General features: G+C 41.1%; 1 protein-coding gene across 1 annotated transcript; it reads right to left on the reverse strand.

Annotated features, from left to right (window-relative positions):
• Positions 1 to 15,457: 15,457 nt before the first annotated feature.
• LOC141127256 (keratin, type II cytoskeletal cochleal-like) lies at positions 15,458 to 21,396 on the reverse strand. Its single transcript, XM_073613535.1, has 9 exons — positions 20,911 to 21,396; positions 20,478 to 20,686; positions 20,330 to 20,390; positions 20,149 to 20,244; positions 18,168 to 18,332; positions 17,841 to 17,966; positions 17,487 to 17,707; positions 15,866 to 15,900; positions 15,458 to 15,759 (listed from the first exon to the last, which is right to left on the reverse strand). Exons 1-9 carry the CDS (start codon positions 21,394 to 21,396, stop codon positions 15,458 to 15,460), a joined length of 1,701 nt encoding a protein of 566 aa, XP_073469636.1.
• Positions 21,397 to 26,793: the final 5,397 nt, after the last annotated feature.

Genomic DNA, 26,793 nt, shown 5'->3' on the forward strand with positions numbered 1-26,793 from the left:
GGAGAATGAGGAAACTGCAAGAGTACTACCTATTATGTTAAAAAAATTAGTACCTGGCTGTATCTGTGCTCAGTATTTTTCCAGCACACAGCTAGTAATTAGGAGGAAAGTCATTACTCCTTGTTTGAATATTTTTCCATGACAGAGAAATGCAGAAGTTGCTAACATAACAGCCAGACATTCAGACCTTTCAAAAGCAGTGATCAGCAATGGCAGCCTATTTTTACAATATGAATATGGGGGTTATACACTCACCGGGACTCTTCTCCTTCCAGTAGTTTCTTATAGGCAGCAATTTCCAGATCCAGAGCCAATTTGGTGTTCATCAGTTCTTGATATTCCTTCAGCTGACGAGCCATGTCCTGCTTGGCCTTCTGTAATGCGTCTTCCAGATCAGCCAATTTATTTTTTGCATCCTTAACAGCCATCTCACCGCGTTCTTCAGCTTGTACTATGACAGATTCTAGTTTTGCTCTCTAGATTAAACAAATAATAATAACTATACAATAATAATATTTAATGGATTTGGTATTGTTTGCATTATCATTCAATCTAGGCCATACCTCATAACATAATGATTTAGATTATTATTATTATTATACACATTTTATATAGCGCCAACAGTTTACGCAGCACTTTACAATGTAGAGGGGGGACAGCACAATTACAGTACAGTTCAATACAGAAGGGACAGGAGGGCCCTGCTCATAGAGCTTACATTCTAAAGGGAGGGGGTGGTAGTACAAAAGGTAATAGATGCGGGAATGATTTGATGGGGGTGGCTCGGGGACAGTTGTTAGGTGGGTGTGGGGTAGGCTTCCCTGAATAAGTGAGTTTTCAGGGATCTCCTAAAGGTGGCCAGGTTAGGGGCTGATTGGATATACCAGGGCAGGGAGTTCCAGAGGATGGGAGAGGCTCTGGAGAAGTCCTGAAGGTGAGCATGAGAGGATGTAACAAGGGAGATCCTGGAAGGAGCGGAGGGGATTATTAGGGCGATATCTGCAGATGAGGTTGGTAATGTTGTGGATGGCCTTGTATGTTGTGGTTAGCATTTTGAATTTTTTTATGGTGGGGTAGGGGAAACCAGTGAAGGGATTGGCAGAGAGGGGCAGCAGTCACGGATCAGTTAGTGAGGTGTATTAGCCTAGCAGCAGCATTCATAATAGACTGAAGGGGAGATCCCTTCAGCAGTGGCCCCAATGCGTGTTTTGACACTGTTTAACTACCGTGTCACACGAATAGAGGTGAGCGCAAGCACAAGTGGGGGATCACGGGAGAGCACATCCAGCTTGTTGTGATTTGGACACTTTTCAGGAGAAGCTTGATGAACACTTAATTCATGGACACTGTTCTTGCACTTCTTTGTTTCAGTTTGAATCTACTGATCGTATTTTGTTTGGACACTTGATTGTCACAGGATTTGCACTTATTAATTAGGTCTATATTCATGCATGATGCACTTTCAGCATTTTATATAAGGATTGCACTTTTATGTGGATGCACTTTGTGAATTTTATATATAAGGATTGCACATTATATATATATATATATATTTTTACATGTATGTTTTTATTAGCATACTAATTATGGTTTAACATTTTTGCACAATTAGTTTATATTTTATACTCAGTTTATATATATTCATATTTTTTTTCAATTCACATTTTTAGCGCAAGCACAATTGATTTTATTTATATTCAAATACACGGACTGAAACGTGGTGAAGTGTTTGCTGCTTTAAATATAGTTGTTTTACTCCTTAGAGGCATTGGTCCACTTGTGGCTCGCAAGAACCCCACCTGTTTGTTCAGAAGCTGAGTTGACAGGCATTTCAAGCGCTAAACATGTCTAAACGCGGCAACTCGTGTTTAGCCGCATTTTGTTTACAGGCGTTTTTCATTTTTGTCTATTTGAGGAAAAAAAAAAAATATATATATATATATATATATATTGTGTGAGCCTGGTCATTGTATTTTTTTTTGATGAGTCAAAATGTGGAGTTATTGATGATAGATTTATCACAAGAGACTCTTTTTGAGGATTTTATATTTTTTAATAAAGATCTACTCAAACATTTGGATGTCTTTATTTCTAGGTTAGAAATTTTATTTGTGAATGAGTAGTACTCATTCACACAGGAAGGTGGTATCTGGGGGCCCCCTTATAATTAATGAGGACTTCCAGATTCCAATAAGCCCCTCTTGTATCACAGTCACACGATAGTTTATGTTTTTGGGGTTGTATTCGATATATGTGCAAAAAGAGATCACACAAATACTTATAAGTATAACATTTATTAAAATTAATGACAGATACAGATAAAATCTGAAAATATAACAATAATACTTAACTAAAGATGCTGTTTCCACTATGGGTCCCTCCATCATATGGCATGTCACCATGGATCAGGATCAGACACATGCCTCATGGCAGTTCTGAGTGAGACAAGACCTGCAAGTTCTAGCTAGGGTATATAGGTCTTGAATGTAAGGAAATGGCCAATCCTAAAGAAGAAAATGGGCTTGGCCACATCCTGGTCAGTTAACAATAACATTCCTTTGGTAAGGTAAAGCCATGCTTATGTCCTTTTATGGCCTTCTTAACCAAGATTTGGAGGCTTGTAATTCATTAGTGAGCCACAATTTAAATAAAGAAAAATGTAATATGAAATTTCTGCATCAGTTCCCCACCAGAAGACTCCCTAACAGCCACGGGGAAGGGTTGTAAGGATGAGGCTCTTGTGTCCATCAACATGATTACAAGGTGCTTTACCGGGGGGGTTCCCCCTGGCAAGACACTCCCCCAAGTAGTTGAAGTAGTTGAGAGCATGTGATCTGGTATTTTTCAGTAAGGGGGTGCATGCTTAGATAAAGGGTCTGGTATGGATTTTTAGGGGACCTCACTTTTTTTTGCATGAAGTCTCCCTTAAAATCTGTACCAGACCGTAGGTGTGCCCCTTCACATGCATGATTAGAACACCTCCTCAGGTATGTTATTTTATGGAATTGGACATTTTTAATATTTCACGTTAAGCAGGGCAGTGTCTATCCCCATGCTATTTTTGATTACCCTTACCTATTAGCCAAGAAAATGCTACCCTGCTCTAATCAAACTCAAACTAGTATAAGAAAAAGTAAGTGAGAAATTGGATGTTAGAAGTCCAGTGGACATTGTTTATCTAGATTTTGCTAAAGCATTTGCATTTGCTAATCTATAAAATAAGGTCTGTTGGAGTTGATTACATTTTATGTACATGGATAGGAAACTGGTTATATGAACAAGTCCAGAGAGTAATAATAATAGGTACTCTGAATGGTCTAAAGATGTGAGTGGTATACCCCAGGGTTCTGTCTTGGGGCCAGTGCTGCTCAATTTGTTTATTAATGATCCAGAGGTTGGAATCAAGAGCTCAGTTCCAGTGTTTGGCAGCTACATGGCTGCCAAAGGTTCAATATATTCAGAAATCTCAACAATTAAAACTAAATAAAGTGCTGCGCTCCACACGAATCCAAGCATTGGATTTCCTCTAAGCACTGGATCTCTACACTGCCACCAGTTCTCCAGGTACACTGAGGTGACGTCACACCGGCCTTTGTCACTTTCAGTCCATGGAATGCATGCCAGAAGTAAAAGGCAGTTGTGTCAGTGGAGGCCCTCTTGGATTACTGTAATAAAATAACCATCTTGAATGCTAGCATATATATTTTAATGTGAGTGCGCGCTTTTGAGGCATTGTAAATAAAATTTCTGCACTATGGCACTTTTTTCTGTAATTTCTTTATGATGGTGTACCTGGAGGATTAGCTGTGCAGCGATCCAATGCTTGGAGGTGAGGAGGCGATCTGGAAGGCTGAATGGAAGCAAAGCACATATGTAAGCTATTGTGGACCCATTAATTACGTAAAGATGAAGTAAACCCACTCTGCAGGCTTGTACCTACAGGTAAGTCTGGTATTTTGCAGGGTTTAAAAAAAAAAAAAATTGGCATGGTTTACTTTCTGTCATTGGCAGAATCTGGTAAGTGCATAGTTTGGGTGTGAGCACACAGGAACATATGGTTGATCTGGGAGGAGGTGTATTGTAGTTCACCGTGCATTACTTTTTGGAAAAACAACTGTGATTTGGAGGAAAAAGCACTGAATTATTAGAAACACTGTTTTGTTTATCACTTTTTTGTAGGACCTGTTTGAGGGACTTTTTTCATAATGAATACAGTTTGTTAAATAAGTGCATGTTTTGTTACACTGAATGGGTATTTGATTATATGAACTTTTAATTTCTTTTAGTTTCTATATTATCACATTATTATTAGGCCTCATGTACACTGCTGCTGCTAAACGGATGTTTAGGAGCAGTTGGGCGTTTTTTTCAACTGCCTCTGGACTCTCCTCTATGTTACCTTATCTGTCCATGTACACAGGGTTGTTTACAATCATTTCTAGGCAGCTGAGTTTAGAGGCATTTTCTGGAATGCAAAAAAATGCGTTCAGAAGCTGAGTTCGCGCTAAAAATGTGAATTGAAAAAAAATATGAATATATATAAACTGAGTATAAAATATAAACTAATTGTGCAAAAATGTTAAACCATAATTAGTATGCTAATACAAACATACATGTAAAAATATATATATATATATATAATGTGCAATCCTTATATATAAAATTCACAAAGTGCATCCACATAAAAGTGCAATCCTTATATAAAATGCTGAAAGTGCATCATGCATGAATATAGACCTGATTAATAAGTGCAAATCCTGTGACAATCAAGTGTCCAAACAAAATACGATCAGTAGATTCAAACTGAAACAAAGAAGTGCAAGAAAACAGTGTCCATGAATTAAGTGTTCATCAAGCTTCTCCTGAAAAGTGTCCAAATCACAACAAGCTGGATGTGCTCTCCCGTGATCCCCCACTTGTGCTTGCGCTCACCTCTATTCGTGTGACACGGTACTTAAACAGTGTCAAAACACGCATTGGGGCCACTCCTGGGCTCACTCAGGATGCAATGATGTATGTCCAATCCTCACAGGTAAAACATCATTCATAAAAGAGAAAAAGAAAGCTCCATGGTGTAATATAGTAAGGGATTTATTTAAAGTAAAAGAAGTTCCTCCAGGAGGGTACTCACAGTATGCAGGTGCTACAGTGCACCAAACTATACAGGTGTATTTCGTTTAGCAGCGGCTCGTATGGCGTGCGGTGTGGTGTATATTCCTCTCCTTCCCTGCTGACAGCTCCGTCCTACCCCTCCCCGACGCGTATTCGGCACAGGGATCACGTGCCTTCCTCTGGAGGATATCCCCCAGAGGAAGGCACGTGATCCCTGTGCCGAATACGCGTCGGGGAGGGGTATATATATATATATATATATAGTCAGGTCCATAAATATTGGGACATTGACACAATTCTAATCTTTTTGGCTCCATATACAACCACAATGGATTTGAAATGAAACGAACAAGATGTGCTTTAACTGCAGACTTTCAGCTTTAATTTGAGGGTATTTACATCCAAATCAGGTGAACGGTGTAGGAATTACAACAGTTTGTATATGTGCCTCACACTTTTTTTTTTTTTTTTATAATTGTAATTTTTATAAAATTTTTGTCCATACGAAAAACAAAACAGTGTTACAGATTGTACATATGTATAGGTTATAGTATGAGATACAAAGGTACAAATAAAAGTGTCCATGTATACGGAGCACAGAGGTGCCCTGTATGTCATATCAGAAAATAAGAGCAATTCGTAGGTAATAGCTATTTAACAAAAAAGAGGTCTAATAAAAAGACAAAAGCAAATTTATGGTATAAAGAAAGGGGGGGTACAAACTCCTATATAGGGTACAGACCATAGGGAAGCAGTTTACAATGCACAGGTTGACAGAGGTGTTCCATATTCCGATCGATCCCAGGGGTCCCAGATTTTATTAAATTGAAGAATGCTATCATGCACAGAGGCCGTCAAGTACTCCATCCTCTGAATCTCAGCTATTAATTGTAAGAATCTAGATCACGGAGGGGAAGTGTTCGACAGCCAACATAATGGAATGAGCCTTTTGGCAGCTAGAAGAATGTATGAAATTAGCCTATTGCCTTTTTTGGTAACACCAGAAAAAGGGAGGCCTAAAAGATAATGTAGAGGATCAAGCGGAAGTGACACGTCCACCACTCTCTGCATTAATTGTATTACTTCATGCCAAAAGAGCTGTATCCTAGAACATTGCCAGAAAATGTGAAATTAAGAGCCAATACCAATCCCACAGCGCCAACAGTGTGCCGGGATTGAGGGATCATATTTGTGTATAACTTCAGCCATTTTGTACCAAAGCATAAGGATCTTAATGGACGTTTCTCTTTGGAGTACACATTTAGAGGACTTAAAGGTGGACGACTATATCCTATCCCACAACTGTAAGGAGATGGGTCTGCCTATCAACTGAGTCCATCTCCTCATATATAGGTGAGATGTCTCAGTGAGAGGAGTTGACTCATGGAGGATATGATGAATAGATGATATTAGATGTAGTTGTTGGGGTCCCTGAGCACACAGGTATTCAAAGGGTGTGAGTTTATCTAGGGTCAGGAGTGGGGAATGAGAATAAAAGAGATGTCTGGCCTGTAAATAGAAGTGAGAAAGATGTGCTGGGATTTCAAATTTCTCACATAGATAATCAAATGTATGGAGCCTGCGTGAGATTGGGTGAAATAGATTCTTGAGTTGAAACAGGGAAGCATTTATCCATGGGAAAACGCTACCCAGGGACAGACTGTCCGGGATCGTTGAGTTGAAGAGGACATTTATGAGGGATGAACATGGTGAACTAAGAGGGAAGTTTTTGAGGCACTTACGCCATATAGCTAGGGTAAATTTCATTGGACCAGTACATTGACGTTTGTAAATGGGGTCTATGGGAGGAGAGGGAGTCCATATTAAAGAGCATGGATGTACCAGATATAACACACCTTTCTCAATGAGGGACCAAAGACTAGGTGTCTGTAAGGAGGACCAGGACACAATGACCCTTAGATGTGAGGCATAGTAATATTTAACAATATCCGGTGCTCCCAGACCACCCATAGATCTTTTGGGAAAAACTACCGAACTTGCTATGCGATGATCCCTGTCTTTTCAAATGAATTTTAAAAAGTTTCTCTGGATTGTATTAAGTTGGGAAGCAGGAATGGCAACAGGTAATGTTTCAAAATGATACAATAGCCTAGGTAAAACAGACATTTTTAGAACGTTTATCCTGCCTAGGAGGGGCAGGGGAGGTTTTGTCCAGCTTTGTAGGGATTTGTTAATGTTCAAAAATAAAGGGGGATAATTTACAGAATAAAGGGAAGAGTAAGAGGGGTGAGAAGGATACCCAAGTACTTGAGGGAAGTGATGCACCACTTGTAGGGATAGGCATCTTTGAGCTGAGATAACAAAGAAGGTGGGATATGGATCGGGAGAGCCTCAGTTTTGGAGGTGTTAACCTTGTAGCCTGAAATAGCACCAAAGGCGGAGAGTAAGTTGTGTAGTAAAGGAAGGGATAACAACGGTCTAGTGATAGTCAGCAGTATATCATCTGCAAAGAGTGATAATTTATACTCCCCCTGTCGCATCACCACCCCACGAATGTCCGGATGTATACGAATGGACTCGGCCACGGGTTCTAAGCACAAAATAAAAAGTAGTGGTGATAAAGGGCAGCCCTGCCGAGTTCCATTTGTCATGGGGAAGCTAGGCGACAGGAAAGAGGACATCTGTACCTGGGCCGTAACCCTAGAGTACAGAGCCTCTAAAGCTTTTAGGAAAGGTTCTCCAAAACCATAAGCACGCAGGGTAGAGAAAATATAAGGCCAACTCAGCCTGTCAAATGCTTTTTGTGCGTCCAGACTCAGGACAAGAGCCTGGCGTGAGGATCTATCAAGGAGGTCAATCAGGTCTATAGTTCGGTGGGTGTTATCCCCGGCATGTCTGGGACAAAACCCACCTAAACTCTGTTGATCAGTTTAGGGATAAGTCTGGACAATCTGGATGCAAGAATTTTTGTAAATATTTTGTAATCCAAATTTAAAAGGGCTATGGGCCTGTAATTATCTGGAATGGAGGGGTCCTTACCAAGTTTTGGGATAACGGAAATATAAGAATGGGAAAATTGGGAATGTGGGGAATGTCCTTTGAGTATAGATTCATAGAGAGTCAACATGTGGGGAGATAGTATGTCAATGAAGGTTTTATAGTAGAAATAGGGCAATCCATTGGGACCAGGGGATTTGTGTAGCGGGTGATCTTTAATAATAGTTAGCAGTTCCTCCGCAGTTATGTCTGAATTCAAGCTAGCTAGATCAGAGGAGGACAATTGCGAGAGCTTTATGTTGGAGAAAAATCCCTCAAATTTACCCTGGGTGAAAATTAAATTAATGTCAGGAGTCAGGCAATTGTACTTTTTGTGGTAAAATTTACCAAAGACTTTGGACATCTCTTGGGGGCAATCAGTTTTGGTTCCGTCGGCTTGGGAGAGAAAGTCCAGGAATGAGTTAAATGGACATGGACGCAATTTATTGACTAATATCCTATGAGGCTTATTAGAATACTCATAAAATTTTTGTTTTGTCCAGAGTAGTGATTTGGCTGCCCTGCCAAGTTGTGCTAATTTGATTTGTTCTCTAAGAGAAGTAACCTTACGTAGCTTCGACACTGTGAAACTGCACAATAGCTGTCGTTCAGCAATCATCAAATGAGCCGAGAGAGACTGTAAATGTTTATATCTGTCTTTTTTCAGACGAGAGCTTTCTGCTATACACTCACCATGAAAGACAGCCTTCTGTGCCTCCCACAGCGTAGAGGAGTCAGGTACAGATCCTACATTGAGCTGAAAAAAATCTTTTGGGCCTGTTGCCAGTTTATTGGGTGAGACATAACATTGTAAAAGGTGATCATTAAGCCGCCAGTAGCATGACCTAGTGTATGTCTGGGAGAGTGCAAGATCTAGCATAATAGGAGCATGGTCAAACCATGTTATGGGGGAAATGTCAGATTCAGTTACATAAGGGAGGAGAGGAGCAGAAATAAAGAAATGGTCAAGGCGAGAGTACATTTTATGGGCCGCGGAATAGAATGTGAATTGATTAGTGGAGGGGTGTTTAATCCTCCATGAGTCAAAGAGTTGTTGGGATCTAATACATTTACTAAATGAATTAGCTTGGGATAGTATTTTCCTTGAGGGAATATCTTTGAACAAAGTTTGTCTGTCTTTAGTGAAGGACATGACCAGATTGAAGTCCCCCCCAACAATCATGAAGGGTTGAAAATGGTAATGAGGAAAGCCAAAAAGTTTATTGAGGAAATCAATCTAGTCTGTATTGGGGGCATATAAATTGACTAGAGTGAAAGAGCAATTCATATAGTCACAATCGAGGATGAGAAACCTAGCATGAGGATCAGCATGGGCATCCTTAACTCTGATAGGAAATTATCTCCAAATTAGAATTGCTACTCCTGCCTTACCTTTTGAATCAGAGGCAAGGTAGGAGGTGGGGAAAAAATTTGAAGCAAACTTGAGTGAGTCGCCTGCACGAAAATGTATCTCTTGAATCATTATGACATCTGCTCCTGAGGATCTGAACTCCTTCAGAGCTATCCAACGTTTCCAAATGGAGGCCAGACCCTTCACATTGTATGACATGATCCTTAAAGCCATAAGTGTGCTGTTTGCATGGAAGCTCGTGTGACATTAAAAAAACATAGGAGGGAACAAAACATAAAGGGCAAAGGAAAGGGAGTAAGGTTGAGTAGGTTCACAGATGTACATACTTAGCCCCTCGGTACCTGTATAATAACAAATATACCATATAGAGAGAATATATGCATAAAAAAAAATGAAAAAGAAAACGTGGGCTAACTTATAAAACCTTTAGTCCAGAGCACTGAACTGTGGTTCTCTTGGACTATGGATAATCCAAAGATGATTTTGAGCCCGAAAGTTCCCTGTAGGGGCATCAAGGAGGTTGCTTGGAGAATCGAGGGCGTTGAGGTGTGGATAGTTGTTTCTTCGATCGACTCCTCACCGGGATCCAGACAAGACTAGGGGTGCTGGGAAATGGACGAGCTTGGGCCTGAGGAGGTAACAGGTCTTCTTCCGGTATTGGGGAGAGACCCGGGCTTTTTATGAAAGCTTCTCCTTCTTGGAGGTCACGGAGACTGTGTTGGACACCATCCTTGGATACAATAAGGCGAAAGGGAAAGCCCCAGTAATAAGGGACTTGGTGACGTTGCAGGTGGGATTTGATTGGACGTAGGTTCCTCCTTTTGGCAAGGGTGATAGGAGAGAGGTCACTGAAGATCTGTAATTTTGCCCCTTTATACACAAGCTGAGCTTTATTTCGTGTGGCTATGGTTAGTGCCTCTTTGCTCTCATAATAGTGGAACCTCACAATAACGTTCTCTGTCTATTTATCACAGCGCTCCTTCAGTGTCACCTACAACTCTGTCTCCTCCTCTCCATTGCCCCTTTCTGTGGGGGTCCCCCAAGGCTCTGTTCTTGGGCCCCTTCTCTTCTCTATCTACACCTCCTCCCTTGGTCACTTGATAACCGCCCACGGCTTCCAGTACCACTTATACGCCGATGACACCCAAATCTATCTGTCTACTCCTCACCTCACTCCTTCAGTCTCCTCTTGCATTACTAACTTACTAACTGACATATCAGCATGGATGTCGCACCACTTCCTTAAACTAAATCTCTCTAAAACTGAGCTATTAATATTCCCCCCCGCCCGTGCCCCCCTCCACGACTTTTCCATCAAAATCAACAATGCAACCATCAGTCCCTCCCCTCACGCCAGGGTACTAGGTGTAATCCTAGACTCTGACTTGTCCAATCGTTGTCAAAAGTTTGTAGAATTCACCTCCGTAACATCTCTAAAATTCGCCCGTTTTTAACAAATGAAACCACCAAGCTCCTCATTCACTCCCTTGTTATCTCTTGCCTTGACTATTGCAACTCCCTTCTCATTGGCCTGCCTATCCATAGGCTATCCCCTCTCCAGTCTATCATGAATGCTGCTGCCAGACTTATCCACCTTACCAACCGCTCAGTGTCTGCCAACCCTCTCCTCCAATCCCTTCACTGGCTCCCAATCACCCAGCGAATTAAATTCAAAATACTAACCACAACATACAAAGCCATTCACAACTCTGCTCCGAGCTACATCACCAATCTTATCTCCAAATATAACCCAAATCGTCCTCTCCGCTCTTCTCAAGACCTCCTACTCTCAAGCCCTCTCATCTCCTCCTCTCATGCTCGTCTCCAGGATTTCTCCAGAGCCTCTCCCATCCTCTGGAACTCGCTACCTCCACCTGTCCGGCTATCCCCTACTCTTGCTACCTTCAGGCGATCCCTGAAAACTCATCTCTTCAGGAAAGCCTATAACGTCTCTAACTAATCTTTTACCACTTCCATCAGCTCATTCCCCACAGTTACAACCTTTTGTACCACCTGCCCCACCCTATTAGATTGTAAGCTCTTCTGAGCAGGGCCCTCTTAATCCTCTTGTATCTTATTGTATTATAACTGTATTGTCCCCCTTTTATATTGTAAAGTGCTGCGTAAACTGTTGGCGCTATATAAATTCTGTATAATAATAATAATAACATTTCTGGGCCTAGCTCCAGCCGGAGGTTTTGATCCCAGAGAGCGTTGGGCCCTGTCAAGGCGCCAGTCCACATCCACTACCGTAGGGGACATGTTGTTAAAAAGACCCAGAAGGAAGGGGCGTGATGTCCCCCACTGTTTCAGGGATACCTCTGAAACGCAAGTTCTGCCTTCTCTCCCTATTTTCCAAGTCCTCTTGCTGTAATTGTAGTTGAGAAACTGACTGCCTCAAGTTGTGGTTTTCCTCCTCCATAACCTGCACATAGTTAACCATTTCATCAAACTTGTATTCAATGGCATCAGTATGTTCCCTAATTTGATTTATTTCCCTTCTCAGTTCTGCAGCTAACTTGCTCACCTCTGTTGAAACAGTATGGGCGATCTGCTGGAGAAGAAGCTGCAGTTTGGCATCGAGCTTTGCATCCAGGATGACTGGTTTAAGAGTCTCTGGTGGAGGAGCGGGGGAGAGAGCCGGACTCTGAGTGATGGCTGGCGGTTCAGCTTCCTATGTCCCCAGAAACGGGTCCATGGCGGTGAAGGGATCCGCGGGTGAAATCGAGGCAGCGGATTGCGGCCTAGTAATGTACCGCTCCATGTGCGTACCGGTGCGTGGCCCAAACAGCAGATTGTAGTACTTCTGCTGCTGGCCAATCTTTCCCATGGGGTGCTTACAAGGTACAGCGAGCGATTAGGCTTTCCCCAGGCGCTTTATATCGCTTATGTAGCTGTTCAGAGGTCTCGGAGGCTTGACGGAGCCCGGAGCTCACTCAAAAGACATCCACCATGTTAAAAGTCAGGCATGCGCCCGTGCCTCCCTTTTTTTAAGGGACCAAAAGTATTGGGACAATTGGCTGCTCAGCTGTTCCATGGCTAGGTGTGTGTTATTCCCTCATTATCCCATTTACAAGGAGCAGATAAAAGGTCCAGAGTTCATTTTAAGTGTGCTATTTACATTTGGAATCTGTTGCTGTCAACTCTCAATATGAGATCCAAAGAGCAGTCACTATCAGTGAAGCAAGCCATCATTAGGCTGAAAAAACAAAACAAACCCATCATAGAGATAGCAAAAACATTAGGTGTGGCCAAATCAACTGTTTGGAACATCCTTAAAAAGAAAGAATGCACCGGTGAGCTCAGCAACACCAAAAGATGTGGAAGACCACGGAAAACAACTGTGGTGGATGACCGAAGAATTCTTTCCCTGGTGAAGAAAACACCTTTCACAACAGTTGGCCATATCAAGAACACTCTCAAAGAGGTAGGTGTATGTGTGTCAAAGTCAACAATCAAGAGAAGACTTCACCAGAGTGAATACAGAGGGTTCACCACAAGATGTAAACCATTAGTGAGCCTCAAAAACAGGAAGGCCAGATTAGAGTTTGCCAAACAACATCTAAAAAGGCCTTCACAGTTCTGGAACAACATCCTGTGGACAGATGAGACCAGGATCAACTTGTCCAAAGTAATGGGAAGCGAAGAGTATGGTGAAGGAAAGGAACTGCTCATGATCCAATACCACCTCATCAGTGAAGCATGGTGGTGGTAGTGTCATGGCGTGGGCATGTATGGCTGCCAATGGAACTGGTTCTCTTGTATTTATTGAAGATGTGACTTCTGACAAAAGCAGCAGGATGAATTCTGAAGTGTTTCAGGCAATATTATCTGCTCATATTCAGCGGAATGCTTCAGAGCGCATTGGACGGCGCTTCACATTGCAGATAGACAATGACCTGAAGCATACTGAGAAAGCAACCAAATAGTTTTTTAAGGGAAAGAAGTGGAATGTTATGCAATGGCCAAGTCAATCACCTGACCTGAATCCGATCGACCATGCATTTCACTTGCTGAAGACAAAACTGGAGGGAAAATGCCCCAAGAACAAGCAGGAACTGAAGACAGTTGCAGTAGAGGCCTGGCAGAACATCACCAGGGATGAAACCCAGTGTCTGGTGATGTCTATGCATTCCAGACTTCAGGTTGTAATTGACTGCAAAGGATTTGCAACCAAGTATTAAAAAGTGAAAGTTTGATGGATGATTGTTAATCTGTCCCATTATTTTTGGTCCCTTAAAAAGTGGGAGGCACATATACAAACTGTTGTAATTCCTACACCGTTCACCTGATTTGGATGTAAATACCCTCAAATTAAAGCACATCTTGTTTGTTTCATTTCAAATCCATTGTGGTTGTGTATAGAGCCAAAAAGATTTGAATTGTGTCGATGTCCCAATATTTATTGACCTGACTGTATATATATATATATATATATATATATATATATATTTTTTTTTTTTAAACGCTTCTAAATGCAAATGCGGTGAAACGCCGCTAAACGCGGAATGTAAACGCGGCAAAACCGACGTTTTAAACGTCGATTACATATCTGTCAAGTTTAATCGTTCAGGAGAGGTTGTAAAAACATCCCGTGTACATGAAGCCTTAATTTTTTTTTTGTGAATAAGCACAATGGTGGGGACCACAGCACTTTATTTAGTTTTAATATTTGATCAATAACTGTTAATCCTTTAGTTAAAAGGGGGCACACTGTTTATGGTGCTAACAGCTTCCAGAAGTAGTAATATCACACCATTTGATTAAGAGCAGCATCTCTGTAGTTTAAAGTATATTCAGAAGTGTAAAGTTATGCACTTGGGTGCCAAAAATACACATGCAAATTACATATTAGGAAGGGTTTCCTTGAGACAACCAGTGATGGAAAAGGATCTGGGGGTGTTCATAGATAACAGACCTAGCAATAGCATGCAATGCCAAGCCACAGCTAACAAAATACTCTCATGCTTTAAAAAGGGCATGCATGCAAGAGATAAATCAACAATTCTACACCTTTACAAAACACTGTTTCAGCCTCATCTTGAATATACAGTTCAGTTATGGTGACCAATCCTCAGAAAAGCCATTGTTGAATTAGAAAGAGTTCAGCAAAGGCATGAAAGTTATTAAGGAGGATGGGGGACCTCAGCTATAAGGATCAATTATGTAGATTACAGCTATTCACTCTGGAGAAAAGCCCTTAGGAGGAGATGTGATTATGAGTACAAATATATCAAAGGTGACTCTGGTAACTGTAATAAATTGTTTACTCTAAGGTCACTGTCAAGGACAAGTGGCCACAATTTAGGGCTAGAAAGAAGGAGTTTAACCTTAAATTACGGAAAGGGTTCTTTACTGTTTGGCCAGTAAAGTTTGGAATTCCCTCCCTCAGGATGTGGTACTAGCTGATATTGTCAACAACTTCAAAAAATATTTAGATGTCTTCCAAAGGAAGCAGAATATACAGGGCCATGTGAATTGTTAGCGGATAAAATTAACACACACATAGGATGAACCGAATGCACCTGTGTTTCTTTTCAGCCTTATAAACCATATAACTATGTAACTTCAAGGAAAACAAGAGGCAATTATCTTTTTTTAAATGAGCTGAAGTTTATTGAATAAGGAATACAAGGAAACAGTTTGCAGAGAATCAAATGTGATTGATAATTTCATCACGTAATAAAGCCAAATAAGAATTAAGAAACTGTGGTAACCTTTTTTGTTTTGTTTTGAAATTTTTTAAATGCCTGCTGGCAGTGACAGCAAATGTGCTGAATAGCTTTTAATAATAATTCATTTTTCTGTAAAAGGGAATTTGTTAAGTAATCTTATGGGTATGTTTCAGGCTAATCTGTACAGTTAATTTTTTTTTAGGACAGTTTGATGATAACTGTAACTGGCCATTTCTTAAGACAGAATAGGTTAAGCAGAAAGGGTAAAACAGTAATGTGAAAGAGAGGCCTAACTATTAGTTTAAATCTTCCTTGAACTTGAGGAGCTTGAGGAGGTGGTTCTCGTTATGGTAGCTGAGCTTGTTCCTGCAGTGTATCCTCCACCAGAGCTGGCGTGTCCTGCACCAGAGCCGTATCCCCTATTAGCAGTACTGCTGCTGGAGCTGGCACCACCTGAACTAGTGAAGCGGCTACCGCTCATGCCTCCACTGACACTTGCTGTTCCAAAACCAGCTCCAGAGCTCTTTCCACTGTCACCATGGGAGCCACCATGGAAGCCGCCATGGGAAGCAAAGGATCCTCCGACAGTGGATGAAACAACAGCTGTGTGAAGAGGATTTTAAAATATGCATCACAAAATGAGGACATTAACCCACATAATAGGCATTAGTGAAATGAACTGAAATAAAATTAAATTTAAACCACTTACAGATTTTAACAGATCCTGCACATTCTCCAGAAAGCCTAAAAATAAACATACACACTTTAATGTTTTAACGGGTTAAAAAAAATGTCATACTGTATATGTAATTAGTACTTTTAATAAGGCATTTATTTTCTATATCACATTTTTGTTGATATTACGCTGGCATCCAACTTTTAAGGGTATATTTACAAAGTAACGGATGTGACATTTGCCATTTACAAGTGGTGGATCACTACTTCTAATGTAAAACATATGCACCAGAAAGATTAATCTGCAGTCAATATTTGGTGAACATCACATTTACTGCTTTATAAATATGCTTCTAATGCCCCGTACACACGATTGGATTTTCCGACAACAAATGTTGCATGTGAGCTTGTTGGTGGAAAGTCCTACCGTGTGTATGCTCCATCGAACATTGGTTGTCAGACTTTCCGCCAACAAATGTTGACTAGCAGGTTCTCAAATTTTCTGCCAACATATTTTTGTTGTTGGACTTTCCGATCATGTGTACACAAGTCCGTCGCACAAAAGTCCATGCATGCTCGGAATCAAGTACGAGCCGGAAGTGCTCTGTCTTGTAAAACTAGCATTGGTAATGGAGATATCACGTACGTCTTAAAAGTCATGACGCTCGTAATTGTTGGCCAACATTTGTGTCACCGTGTGAATGCAAGACAAGTTGGAGCCCACAACCTTCCAGCAAAAATCCACAGTTTTGTTGTCAGAAAGTCCGATCGTGTGTACGGGGCATTAGACTTTACAGTGACCATAGAGCCTTTTTTTCAGTTAAAATAAAAACGATAGTATACTTACCTGCTCTGTGCAATGGTATTGCACAGAGTGACCCCTTACCTTCTGGAATTCCCAGTTTTGCTCTCTGCCCCTCCTCTCCTGCATGTGTCTCCATAGCAAGCCATGCACTATGGAGGCACATGTGCAGGTGCGCTCCCGAGCCAGACTGTGTACGTTCTTAGACACACACAGTGCAGCTTGGCCACACCTTCTGCTTCCTCCTCACAGGATTTGACTGACAGCATCGGGAGCCAATGGCTTTCACTGCTACCTGATTCGCCTGTGTCACCATCAGGCACTGTCACTAGCCCTGAGAGGAAAGGTAGCAGTCTCTCTTCAAGGATCTAAAGATGAGCAATGTAATGTCTAGTAAAGATGAAACTTTCTGTGTACTACTTAGAATTTTGTTGACTTGTTGCTGATAATATCTGGAAAATGCAGATACAAAGCAGCACTCAGAGCCCAGTGGCACATAGTTCTAACTTCAAAAGCAAGATGGAAATGCCACTGTGTGTGTTGCCCTCAAATTGAAAAAGGTTACATCTGATTCTTTCCATTGTAACAGACAAATGCTAACTCCTATAGTAAATAGATATGTTGTACAGGAAAGAATGATAGTTCATGCTTCCCCTTTTCTCAATAATCCCATCTTACTGTATCTAAGAGTTCAGGAGAGACCACATGGTTTCATGTTTTTTGTCTTGAGTCTATTATGGGACAATGAGGAAACTGCAGGAGTACAACCAGACAATAAAACCTTTCAAAGACAATGATCAGCAATGGCAGCCTACATATTTCCCCAATATGAATATGGGTGTTATTCACTCACCGGCACTCTTCTCCTTCCAGCAGTTTCTTATAGGCAGCAATTTCAAGATCCAGAGCCAATTTGGTGTTCATCAGTTCTTGATATTCCTTCAGCTGACGAGCCATGTCCTGCTTGGCCTTCTGTAATGCGTCTTCCAGATCAGCCAATTTATTTCTTGCATCCTTAACAGCCATCTCACCACGTTCTTCAGCTTGTGCTATGGCAGATTCTAGTTTTGTTTTCTAAATTAAACCAATAATAATAAATATGATAACATACCATGCATTCGGCATTTTTTGCATTATCATTCAATCTAGGTCACATCTCATAACATAATGATTTATATTATTGAATATTGTGAAGATCTTGCCATACCTGAGCTTTAACATTTTCAATCTCTGCTTTGAGCCTTTGGACAGCTCTGTTGAGATCAGCAATTTCATTCTTTGTGCTGCGCAGATCATCACCATGCTTTCCTGCTGTATTCTTCAGCTCTTCATACTGTAGTGAATAATTTGACCAAATTACAAGGTAACAAATTGTTGGTTTGAATATGTTATAGAATATACAGTATGGCGTCAGTTATCTGTACACTGTACATCTGGAGTTGTGAAAGCTTATTATAACTTTTGCAGAAAATTATTTCATGGTTTTCTTGTGTCAGATTAATTATGGCAATGACATTGTCTAGGATATACTCACTTTGGACTGGTACCAGGATTCTGCTTCAATTCTGCTTTTGTTAGCAATCTCTTGGTACTGAGCTTTGATCTCATGAATGATAGAATCCATGTCCAAGTCACGGCTGTTATCCATGGACACAATGACAGAGGTGTCTGAGATCTGGGACTGTAGTTGACAAATTTCCTGTTAAAGGAAAGAATTCCAATTAGACTATATTTAGTAAAATATCTAAGGTAAATGCCCATATGTTAATATTTTTTGTAAATTTAGATCTATAAAGTTGTAGATTTTATTACCGAAGATAAATGTTACCCATTCATTTACCAATGAACCGTACGTGGCTGTCTTTGATGTCTATATACTGTATATGTACTGTACACCCTTAGCTTCAGTCAAAATGTTTAATATTATTAACACGTTTTCACCATATAATAACATATTTAAAGTGAATCTGAACCTAAAATGGAAAACTTCCTATGTTATAGAAAACATCAAGAAATATTAACAGTGTTTAAGTAATATGCTGAAAGGTTTACCTTTTGTTTTATAGATAGCAGTACATTTCCTATGTCTAGGCATTCCTGTGCCTTAAGCATCAAAGTTGTATATCTGCTGCATGAGAGACATCTGACTGCTCGTCTCATGAAATATGGATAAGATTTGATATTATCATTACTGTTCTACTTACTGGAGAGAAAACTGCCATACATGAGGACCTGCTATGCATGCAACCCCCTGCTTCTGTTTTTTTATTTCTGTGAACCTGTGTTACTTCCTTCTCTCCTCCTGCTTCCTAAATACATCCACCATCATTCATCAAACCACCAGTCATCATAGGTGAAGCTCTGATGTGAGAAATTAATACCATAATCCTCTGCCATGATGGCTTCCTCGACACAGAGGCATGGTGCAGAACAAAAAATGCTAAATTAGTAATGGGAAAGACCAGCTGACCAGTCAATGGTGGTGACCAGCCTACCCTCTGCTTGCCTTATTTTGGGCAAGTTGGCTCGGATGCGCAAATCAACGTACAGGTACATTGGTTCACGCACTGGCTTTTGCAGACACGCACCACGGGAGCCCACCCACGGGTCCGGCGGACTCAATATCTGCCGGCCACCTGTGATTGGGGGAAAGAGGGCCAGAACAGGGATCTGTCAATGTAAAAAAACAGATCCCCGTTCTGACAGGGGAGGAGAGAGAGATCTGCTGTTCCTAGCAATCTTCTACCAGGCAACCCATCCCCCATACAGTTAAAAACACCTCTCAGGGAACACAGATAACCCCTTGATCGCCCCCTAGTGTTAACCCTTCCCTGCCAGTGCCATTTACACAGTGATCAGTGCATTTTATAGCACTGATCACTGTATTGGTGTCACTGGTCCCCGAAAAGTGGTTCAGATTTGTCCGCTGCAATGTTGCAGTCCCACTAAAAATTGCAGATCACCACCATTACCTGTAAAAACAATAAAAAAAAAATAAAAAGTCCCTAAATATTTCCCATAGTTTGTAGACACTATAACTTTTGCACAAACCAATCAATATTATTGCTTATTGCGATTTTTTTTTACCAAAAATATGTAGCAGAATACATATTGGTTTAAACTAGTGAATAAATTCGTTTTTTTATTTTTTATTTTTGTGGATATGTATTAAAGCAGAAAGTAGAAAATATTGTTTTTTTTTTTTTCAAAATTCCTGCTCTTTTTTTGTTTATAGCACAAAAAATAAAAAAACGTAGAGGTGATCAAATACCACCAAAAGAAAGCTCTATTTGTGGGAAAAAAAGGACATCAATTTTGTTTTGGTACAATGTCGCACGACAGTGCAATTGTCAGTTAAAGCCACGCAGTGCCGTATCACAAAAAATGGCCTGGTCAGGAAGGGGGTAAACCCTTCCAGGGCTGAAATGGTTGTGGTTTTCATGCTGGAAAAAGGTTGTAAATGTATCTTCGTTTTTAAATTTTTTCTCATATTCTGTACTAAGGTTGTTACTCACCATATCATACACTGTCCTTAGGAAGTTGAGCTCATCATTGAGAGCGTCAACCTTAGCCTGAAGTTCAGTCTTGTTCATAAAAGCTGCATCAACATCCTGTAAAAGATATTGGTGAGCACAGTTCAGCAATACATTTATTGAAGTTTGTGGGTTAGATGCCAAAATAAAGAAAATCACATGCCTTTTTAAGTGCCACAAATTCATTTTCTGCAGCTGTACGCTTATTCAGTTCATCCTCATATCTAAAGATACAAGTAAACACAAACCACTGTGAATTATTTTACAGTGTCTTATATCACCATTAAGATTTTTAAAGTAGATCATCATACTTCTTTTTAAATTCCTCTACTAATTCTTCCATATTCTTTTTCTCTGCTTCTAAACGTGACCTTTCATTGTCCAAACAATCCATTTGCCTCCTAAGATTGTTAATGAAGGATTCGAAAAGTGGTTCCATGTTACTTTTCACAGTCTTTTGGTCTTGCAGAAAAGCCCATTTTGTCTCCAGCATCTTATTTTGCTGTTCTAAGAATCTAACCTATGGGTTTAAGAAAAAAAACATTTGATCATTTGTTTAGCAAGGTTTATAAGTGCAGCTATCAAAAAATCACTATACAAAGAACAAATAACACACGTATATAATAGATAAAGACATAAATACAATTATGTTATTTTATTATGTAAATGATCCGAGTATATATTTCTCACATAAGTTTATGGTAAATTCTGACACATAAATAAACGTGAACAAGCATACCATACCTTGTCAATGAAAGAGGCAAATTTGTTGTTCAGGATTTTGATCTGTTCTTTCTCTTCTTTCCTGAGTTTCTGAAGATTTGGGTCGATCTCCAAATTGAGAGGTGCCAGTAGACTTTCATTGACAGTGACATTTGTGATGCTCTGTGCTCCACCACAACCAGCTCCACTAAAGCCAGCACCTCCAAAGCCCCCTCGACCAGAGCTGGATCCACCAAAGCCATATCCTGATCCCATACCAGAACCAAAACCACCGCCATAACCTGCCCCACCATATCCATATCCGCTCATTCCAGTGCTGTGACTTGCAACTGAAATCTTTGGAGATCTTCCAGCGCCAAGATTGTAGGCACTTCTGCTGTATTGTGATTGTAGCCTTGACCCTACACTGGCAATTCTTGAAGAGCAACCACCTTGCCTATTTCTTGGCATTGAAGAAGAGCTAAAATTTCTGTAGCTAGAGCTACTGTGGTTGAGTAAACAAGACATGGTAAGATGAAGTACTGGATGCAGCACAAATTCAAGAAGATGGTTCTGAGTTACATACACTATCTCCTTTTATATTTTGACGAATGGGTTTGGCAGTACTTTGCAATGAAAAAATACCCTATCATTGTATTTTATTAGCTTAGTTTGCTGGCAGGGCATTTCATGCCTCTATCATTTTCAGAAAACAGCTACACACCTTCCAATGTACACACTATGAAAAACAATTATTATGGGTTACTTTACTACATATAAAAAAAGGTTTTAATTTAGGCCAAAGTTATAAAGAATAATTATAAAGAATACATCCTTTATGATAGTTATGTGGCATGACATGTGTTAACTTACTATATTATTTTCAGGTTTTCCTTTTGTGTCATACATTTCTGAAATTGTCTTAAATATATATATATATTTTTAGAAGGCTCACCTGTCTTTTTAAACAACAGATCTGTGGTTGTGTCTATTATGTTGTTGGTCATAAAAAGTTGATACTAGTGTATGTTCTACTGTCACGGTCCTTCCATGATTAGGTTATATTTAGCTAAGCAGGGATCATTGCATTCCTTACTTATAATTAGAAAAACTTATTTTACTCCACATACACACGGTACACATTGGCCAAATATAAGCCGATGTGTACACCAGCCTGTCTGACAGAAGCCAGCCGAACAGCCAGCTTCTGTCAAACGGGCATGCTGGAAAACCAGCATCAGATTAGCATCTGATTAGCACTGGCAGCCAATGGCTGTGAGCGCTGACCAATGTGTTCTTTCGTGGGGGCCGTCAGAACACAATAGCTCAGTGGGGAAATTGATGTACTAACATCGGATCGTTAGTACAGCTCCCAAGCTCCTCAGCAATCCGCTGGGTTGAACGAAGATAAACTGATAGTGTCTACCAGGCTTAAGCTGCTTTTGATTCTGCAAAGACCGAACTCTGGATTGCAGCATTACGAGAATTATTTAAAGAGGCCTCAGCAAATAGTTGCTTCTTTCCTACCTATTGACCATTCACAAACCATATCTATAAAAATACAATTTAAAAATAAGGTACATTTTTTTAAGCTCGACTTTATTCAAAAATTGTGTACAGTGGGGACGGAAAGTATTCAGACCCCCTTAAATTTTTCACTCTTTGTTATATTGCAGCCATTTGCTAAAATCATTTTTTTCCTCATTAATGTATATATATATATATATATATATATATATATATATATATATATGTTTAAGTTCATTTTTTTTCCTCATTAATGTACAAACAGCACCCCATATTGACAGAAAAACACAGAATTGTTGACATTTTTGCAGATTTATTAAAAAAAGAAAAACTGAAATATCACATGGTCCTAAGTATTCAGACTCTTTGCTCAGTATTTAGTAGAAGCACCCTTTTGATCTAATACAGCCATTAATCTTTTTGGGAAAGATGCAACAAGTTTTTCACACCTGGATTTGGGGATCCTCTGCCATCCCTCCTTGCAGATCCTCTCCAGTTCTGTCAGGTTGGATAGTAAATGTTGGTGGACAGCCATTTTAGGTCTCTCCAGAGATGCTCAATTGGGTTTAAGTCAGGGCTCTGGCTGGGCCATTCAAGAACAGTCATGGAGTTGTTGTGAAGCCACTCCTTCGTTATTTTAGCTGTGTGCTTAGGGTCATTGTCTTGTTGGAAGGTAAACATTCGGCCCAATCTGAGGTCCTGAGCACTCTGGAGAAGGTTTTCGTCCAGGATATCCCTGTACTTGGCCGCATTCATCTTTCCCTTGATTGCAACCTTGTCGTCCTGTCCCTGCAGCTGAAAAACACCCCCACAGCATGGTGCTGCCACCACCATGCTTCACTGTTGGGACTGTATTGGACAGGTGATGAGCAGTGCCTGGTTTTCTCCACACATACCGCTTAGAATTAAGGCCAAAAAGTTCTATCTTGTTCTCGTCAGACCAGAGAATCTTATTTCTCACCATCTTGGAGTCCTTCAGGTGTTTTTAAGCAAACTCCATGCGGGCTTTCATGTGTCTTGCACTGAGGAGAGGCTTCCGTTGGGCCACTCTGCCATAAAGCCCTGACTGATTGAGGGCTGCAGTGATGGTTGACTTTCAACAACTTTCTCCCATCTCCCAACTGCATCTCTGGAGCTCAGCCACAGTGATATTTGGGTTCTTCTTTACCTCTCACCAAAGCTCTCCTCCCCTGATAGCTCAGTTTGGCTGGACGGCCAGCTCTAGGAAGGGTTCTGGTCATCCCAAACGTCTTCCATTTAAGGATTATGGAGGCCACTGTGCTCTTAGGAACCTTAAGTGCAGCAGAAATTTTCATGTAACCTTGGCCAGATTTGTGCCTTGCCACAATTCTGTCTCTGAGCTCTTCAGGCAGTTCCTTTGACCTCAGGATTCTCATTTGCTCTGACATGCACTGTGAGTTGTAAGGTCTTATATAGACAGGTGTGTGGCTTTTCTAATCAAGTCCAATCGGTATAATCAAACACAGCTGGACTCAAATGAAGGTGTAGAACCATCTCAAGAATGATCAGAAGAAATGGACCGCACCTGAGTTAAATATATGAGTGTCACAGCAAAGGGTCTGAATACTTAGGACCATGTGATATTTCAGTTTTTCTTTTTTAATAAATCTGCAAAAATGTCAACAATTCTGTGTTTTTCTGTCAATATGGGGTGCTGTTTGTACATTAATGAGGAAAAAAATGAACTTAAATGATTTTAGCAAATGGCTGCAATATAACAAAGAGTGAAAAATTTAAGGAGGTCTGAATACTTTCCGTCCCCACTGTATATCAAATGTACAATATACATGGGAAAATAGCAATATCTTAAGTTTCATAGTATTGACGTGAGGTATATCCATATAATTATAATAATCCACAGTACATAACAACTATCCACAAGGAGCAGACACAAACAGAAAAAAATAAAGTATATTTTAGTGGTGTGCCTATTTACTCACTAGGCTCAGATGCAGGTACAGGTTCCTTTACCTCTTTTCCCTCTAATCCCTAGGCTCCCTCTAATCCCTAGGCTTCTGGACATGCTTCCTTCAATCAGCAGTTAGGAAAGGCCATACTTGATGAGGTATAAATAGCTGGGCAAGTGATCTGCAGCCAGGTGAGAGGCCCTCCACTGTCAGAACATGTATGTGAACAGCCAGGCCAGAGCCTAATGAACCAAAAAGGCCCTTCTACTGTGGGGACCCCCTTGCTGATTGCTACCAGAGTACTGCTATACTGCGATTGCAGTATTGTTTTCATGCATCACCAATTTTAAGGGGGCATTTCCCTCAATGATCTTCAGTGTACGGGAGATTTTTTCCGCTGACTACCAGGGGACCCTTCTCTCAATGTACACTAATGATTGCACACATTTTTCCACTGATCATCAGTATAATGGGACTCATCTCTTTTGACCACCAATATCAACTTTTTCTACTTTTTAGCTATCCACCTGACCCTTTCCACTAACCACAATTGCAGTGGGGAACATTTCCACTGACCACCAATGCAATGAGTAGTTTTTCCACTGACCACCAATGTAAGGGAAGACACCTCCACAGACCAGCAGAGATGTGATACATCATACATATGTCCATACCCACTTCAATACCGGGCCTATTCTGGCATTCCTCTCCTACATGTAAAAATCATAATTTTTGCTAGAAAATTACTCAGAACCCCCAAACATTATATATTTTTTTTTAGAAGATACCCTAGGGCAGGGGTGTCCAATCTTTTTTCCAAGAGGGCCAGATTTGATGAATAGAACATGCTTGAGGGCCGACCATTTTGCCTGACATTCTTAAACCATTAAAATTTGGTCTAAGTGTGTCCATCCGAGCACTAATACACGGCCCAACAAGAATTCTCTTGCCTTTGTGCTGTGTGTGGTGAATAGATGAGCTTGGGCGTGTTATTTGGATATACCGGATTTAATCTGCTTATAACATGCACCTTCACTTTAAAAATGAAGTTTCAGGAAAAAAAATCTTATATTTTAAATAAAGAACTGTGAAGCAAAATAAGGGTCAGTGCCCATCAATGCAGCCTAATCAGTGCCCATCTGCGGCCCCCACTCCATTGCCATGAATGTGGCCCCCACTGTATTGACATGAATGCAGCCCCCACCGTATTGACATGAATGCAGCCCCCACCGTATTGACATGAATGCAGCCCCCACCGTATTGACATGAATGCAGCCCCCACCGTATTGACATGAATGCAGCCCCCACCGTATTGACATGAATGCAGCCCCCACCACATTAACATGAATGCAGCCCCCACCACATTAACATGAATGCAGCCCCCACCGTATTGACATGAATGCAGCCCCCACCGTATTGACATGAATGCAGCCCCCACCGTATTGACATGAATGCAGCCCCCACCACATTCACATGAATGCAGCCCCCACCACATTCACATGAATGCAGCCCCCACCACATTCACATGAATGCAGCCCCCACCGTATTGACATGAATGCAGCCCCCACCGTATTGACATGAATGCAGCCCCCACCGTATTGACATGAATGCAGCCCCCACCGTATTGACATGAATGCAGCCCCCACCGTATTGACATGAATGCAGCCCCCACCGTATTGACATGAATGCAGCCCCCACCGTATTGACATGAATGCAGCCCCCACCGTATTGACATGAATGCAGCCCCCACCGTATTGACATGAATGCAGCCCCCACCACATTGACATGAATGCAGCCCCCACCGTATTGACATGAATGCAGCCCCCACCGTATTGACATGAATGCAGCCCCCACCGTATTGACATGAATGCAGCCCCCACCGTATTGACATGAATGCAGCCCCCACCGTATTGACATGAATGCAGCCCCCACCGTATTGACATGAATGCAGCCCCCACCACATTCACATGAATGCAGCCCCCACCGTATTGACATGAATGCAGCCCCCACCGTATTGACATGAATGCAGCCCCCACCGTATTGACATGAATGCAGCCCCCACCGTATTGACATGAATGCAGCCCCCACCGTATTGACATGAATGCAGCCCCCACCGTATTGACATGAATGCAGCCCCCACCACATTCACATGAATGCAGCCCCCACATTGACATGAATGCAGCCCCCACCACATTGACATAAATACGGCAGCCCCCACCACATTGACATGAATGCAGACTCACCATTGCTGTCAGTGCAGCCTGATTCATGTCCATCTGCAGCCTTGGAGGAGACAGGGAGGGGGCGGGACGAGCGCCAACAGATATACAGGAGAAATTCCTGTTTACACGGCGGCCTCTTTAATTGAAAGTCCCGCCTCCTATGATGGACAAAACAATTGTCCAATGGCAGCGCAGGAGACGGGACTTCCTTTTACACAGGACGCCGTGTAAACAGGAAATTCTCCTGT

Source organism: Aquarana catesbeiana, linkage group LG02 (assembly GCF_042186555.1).
Source record: "Aquarana catesbeiana isolate 2022-GZ linkage group LG02, ASM4218655v1, whole genome shotgun sequence".
Classification (NCBI taxonomy): Eukaryota; Metazoa; Chordata; class Amphibia; order Anura; family Ranidae; genus Aquarana; species Aquarana catesbeiana.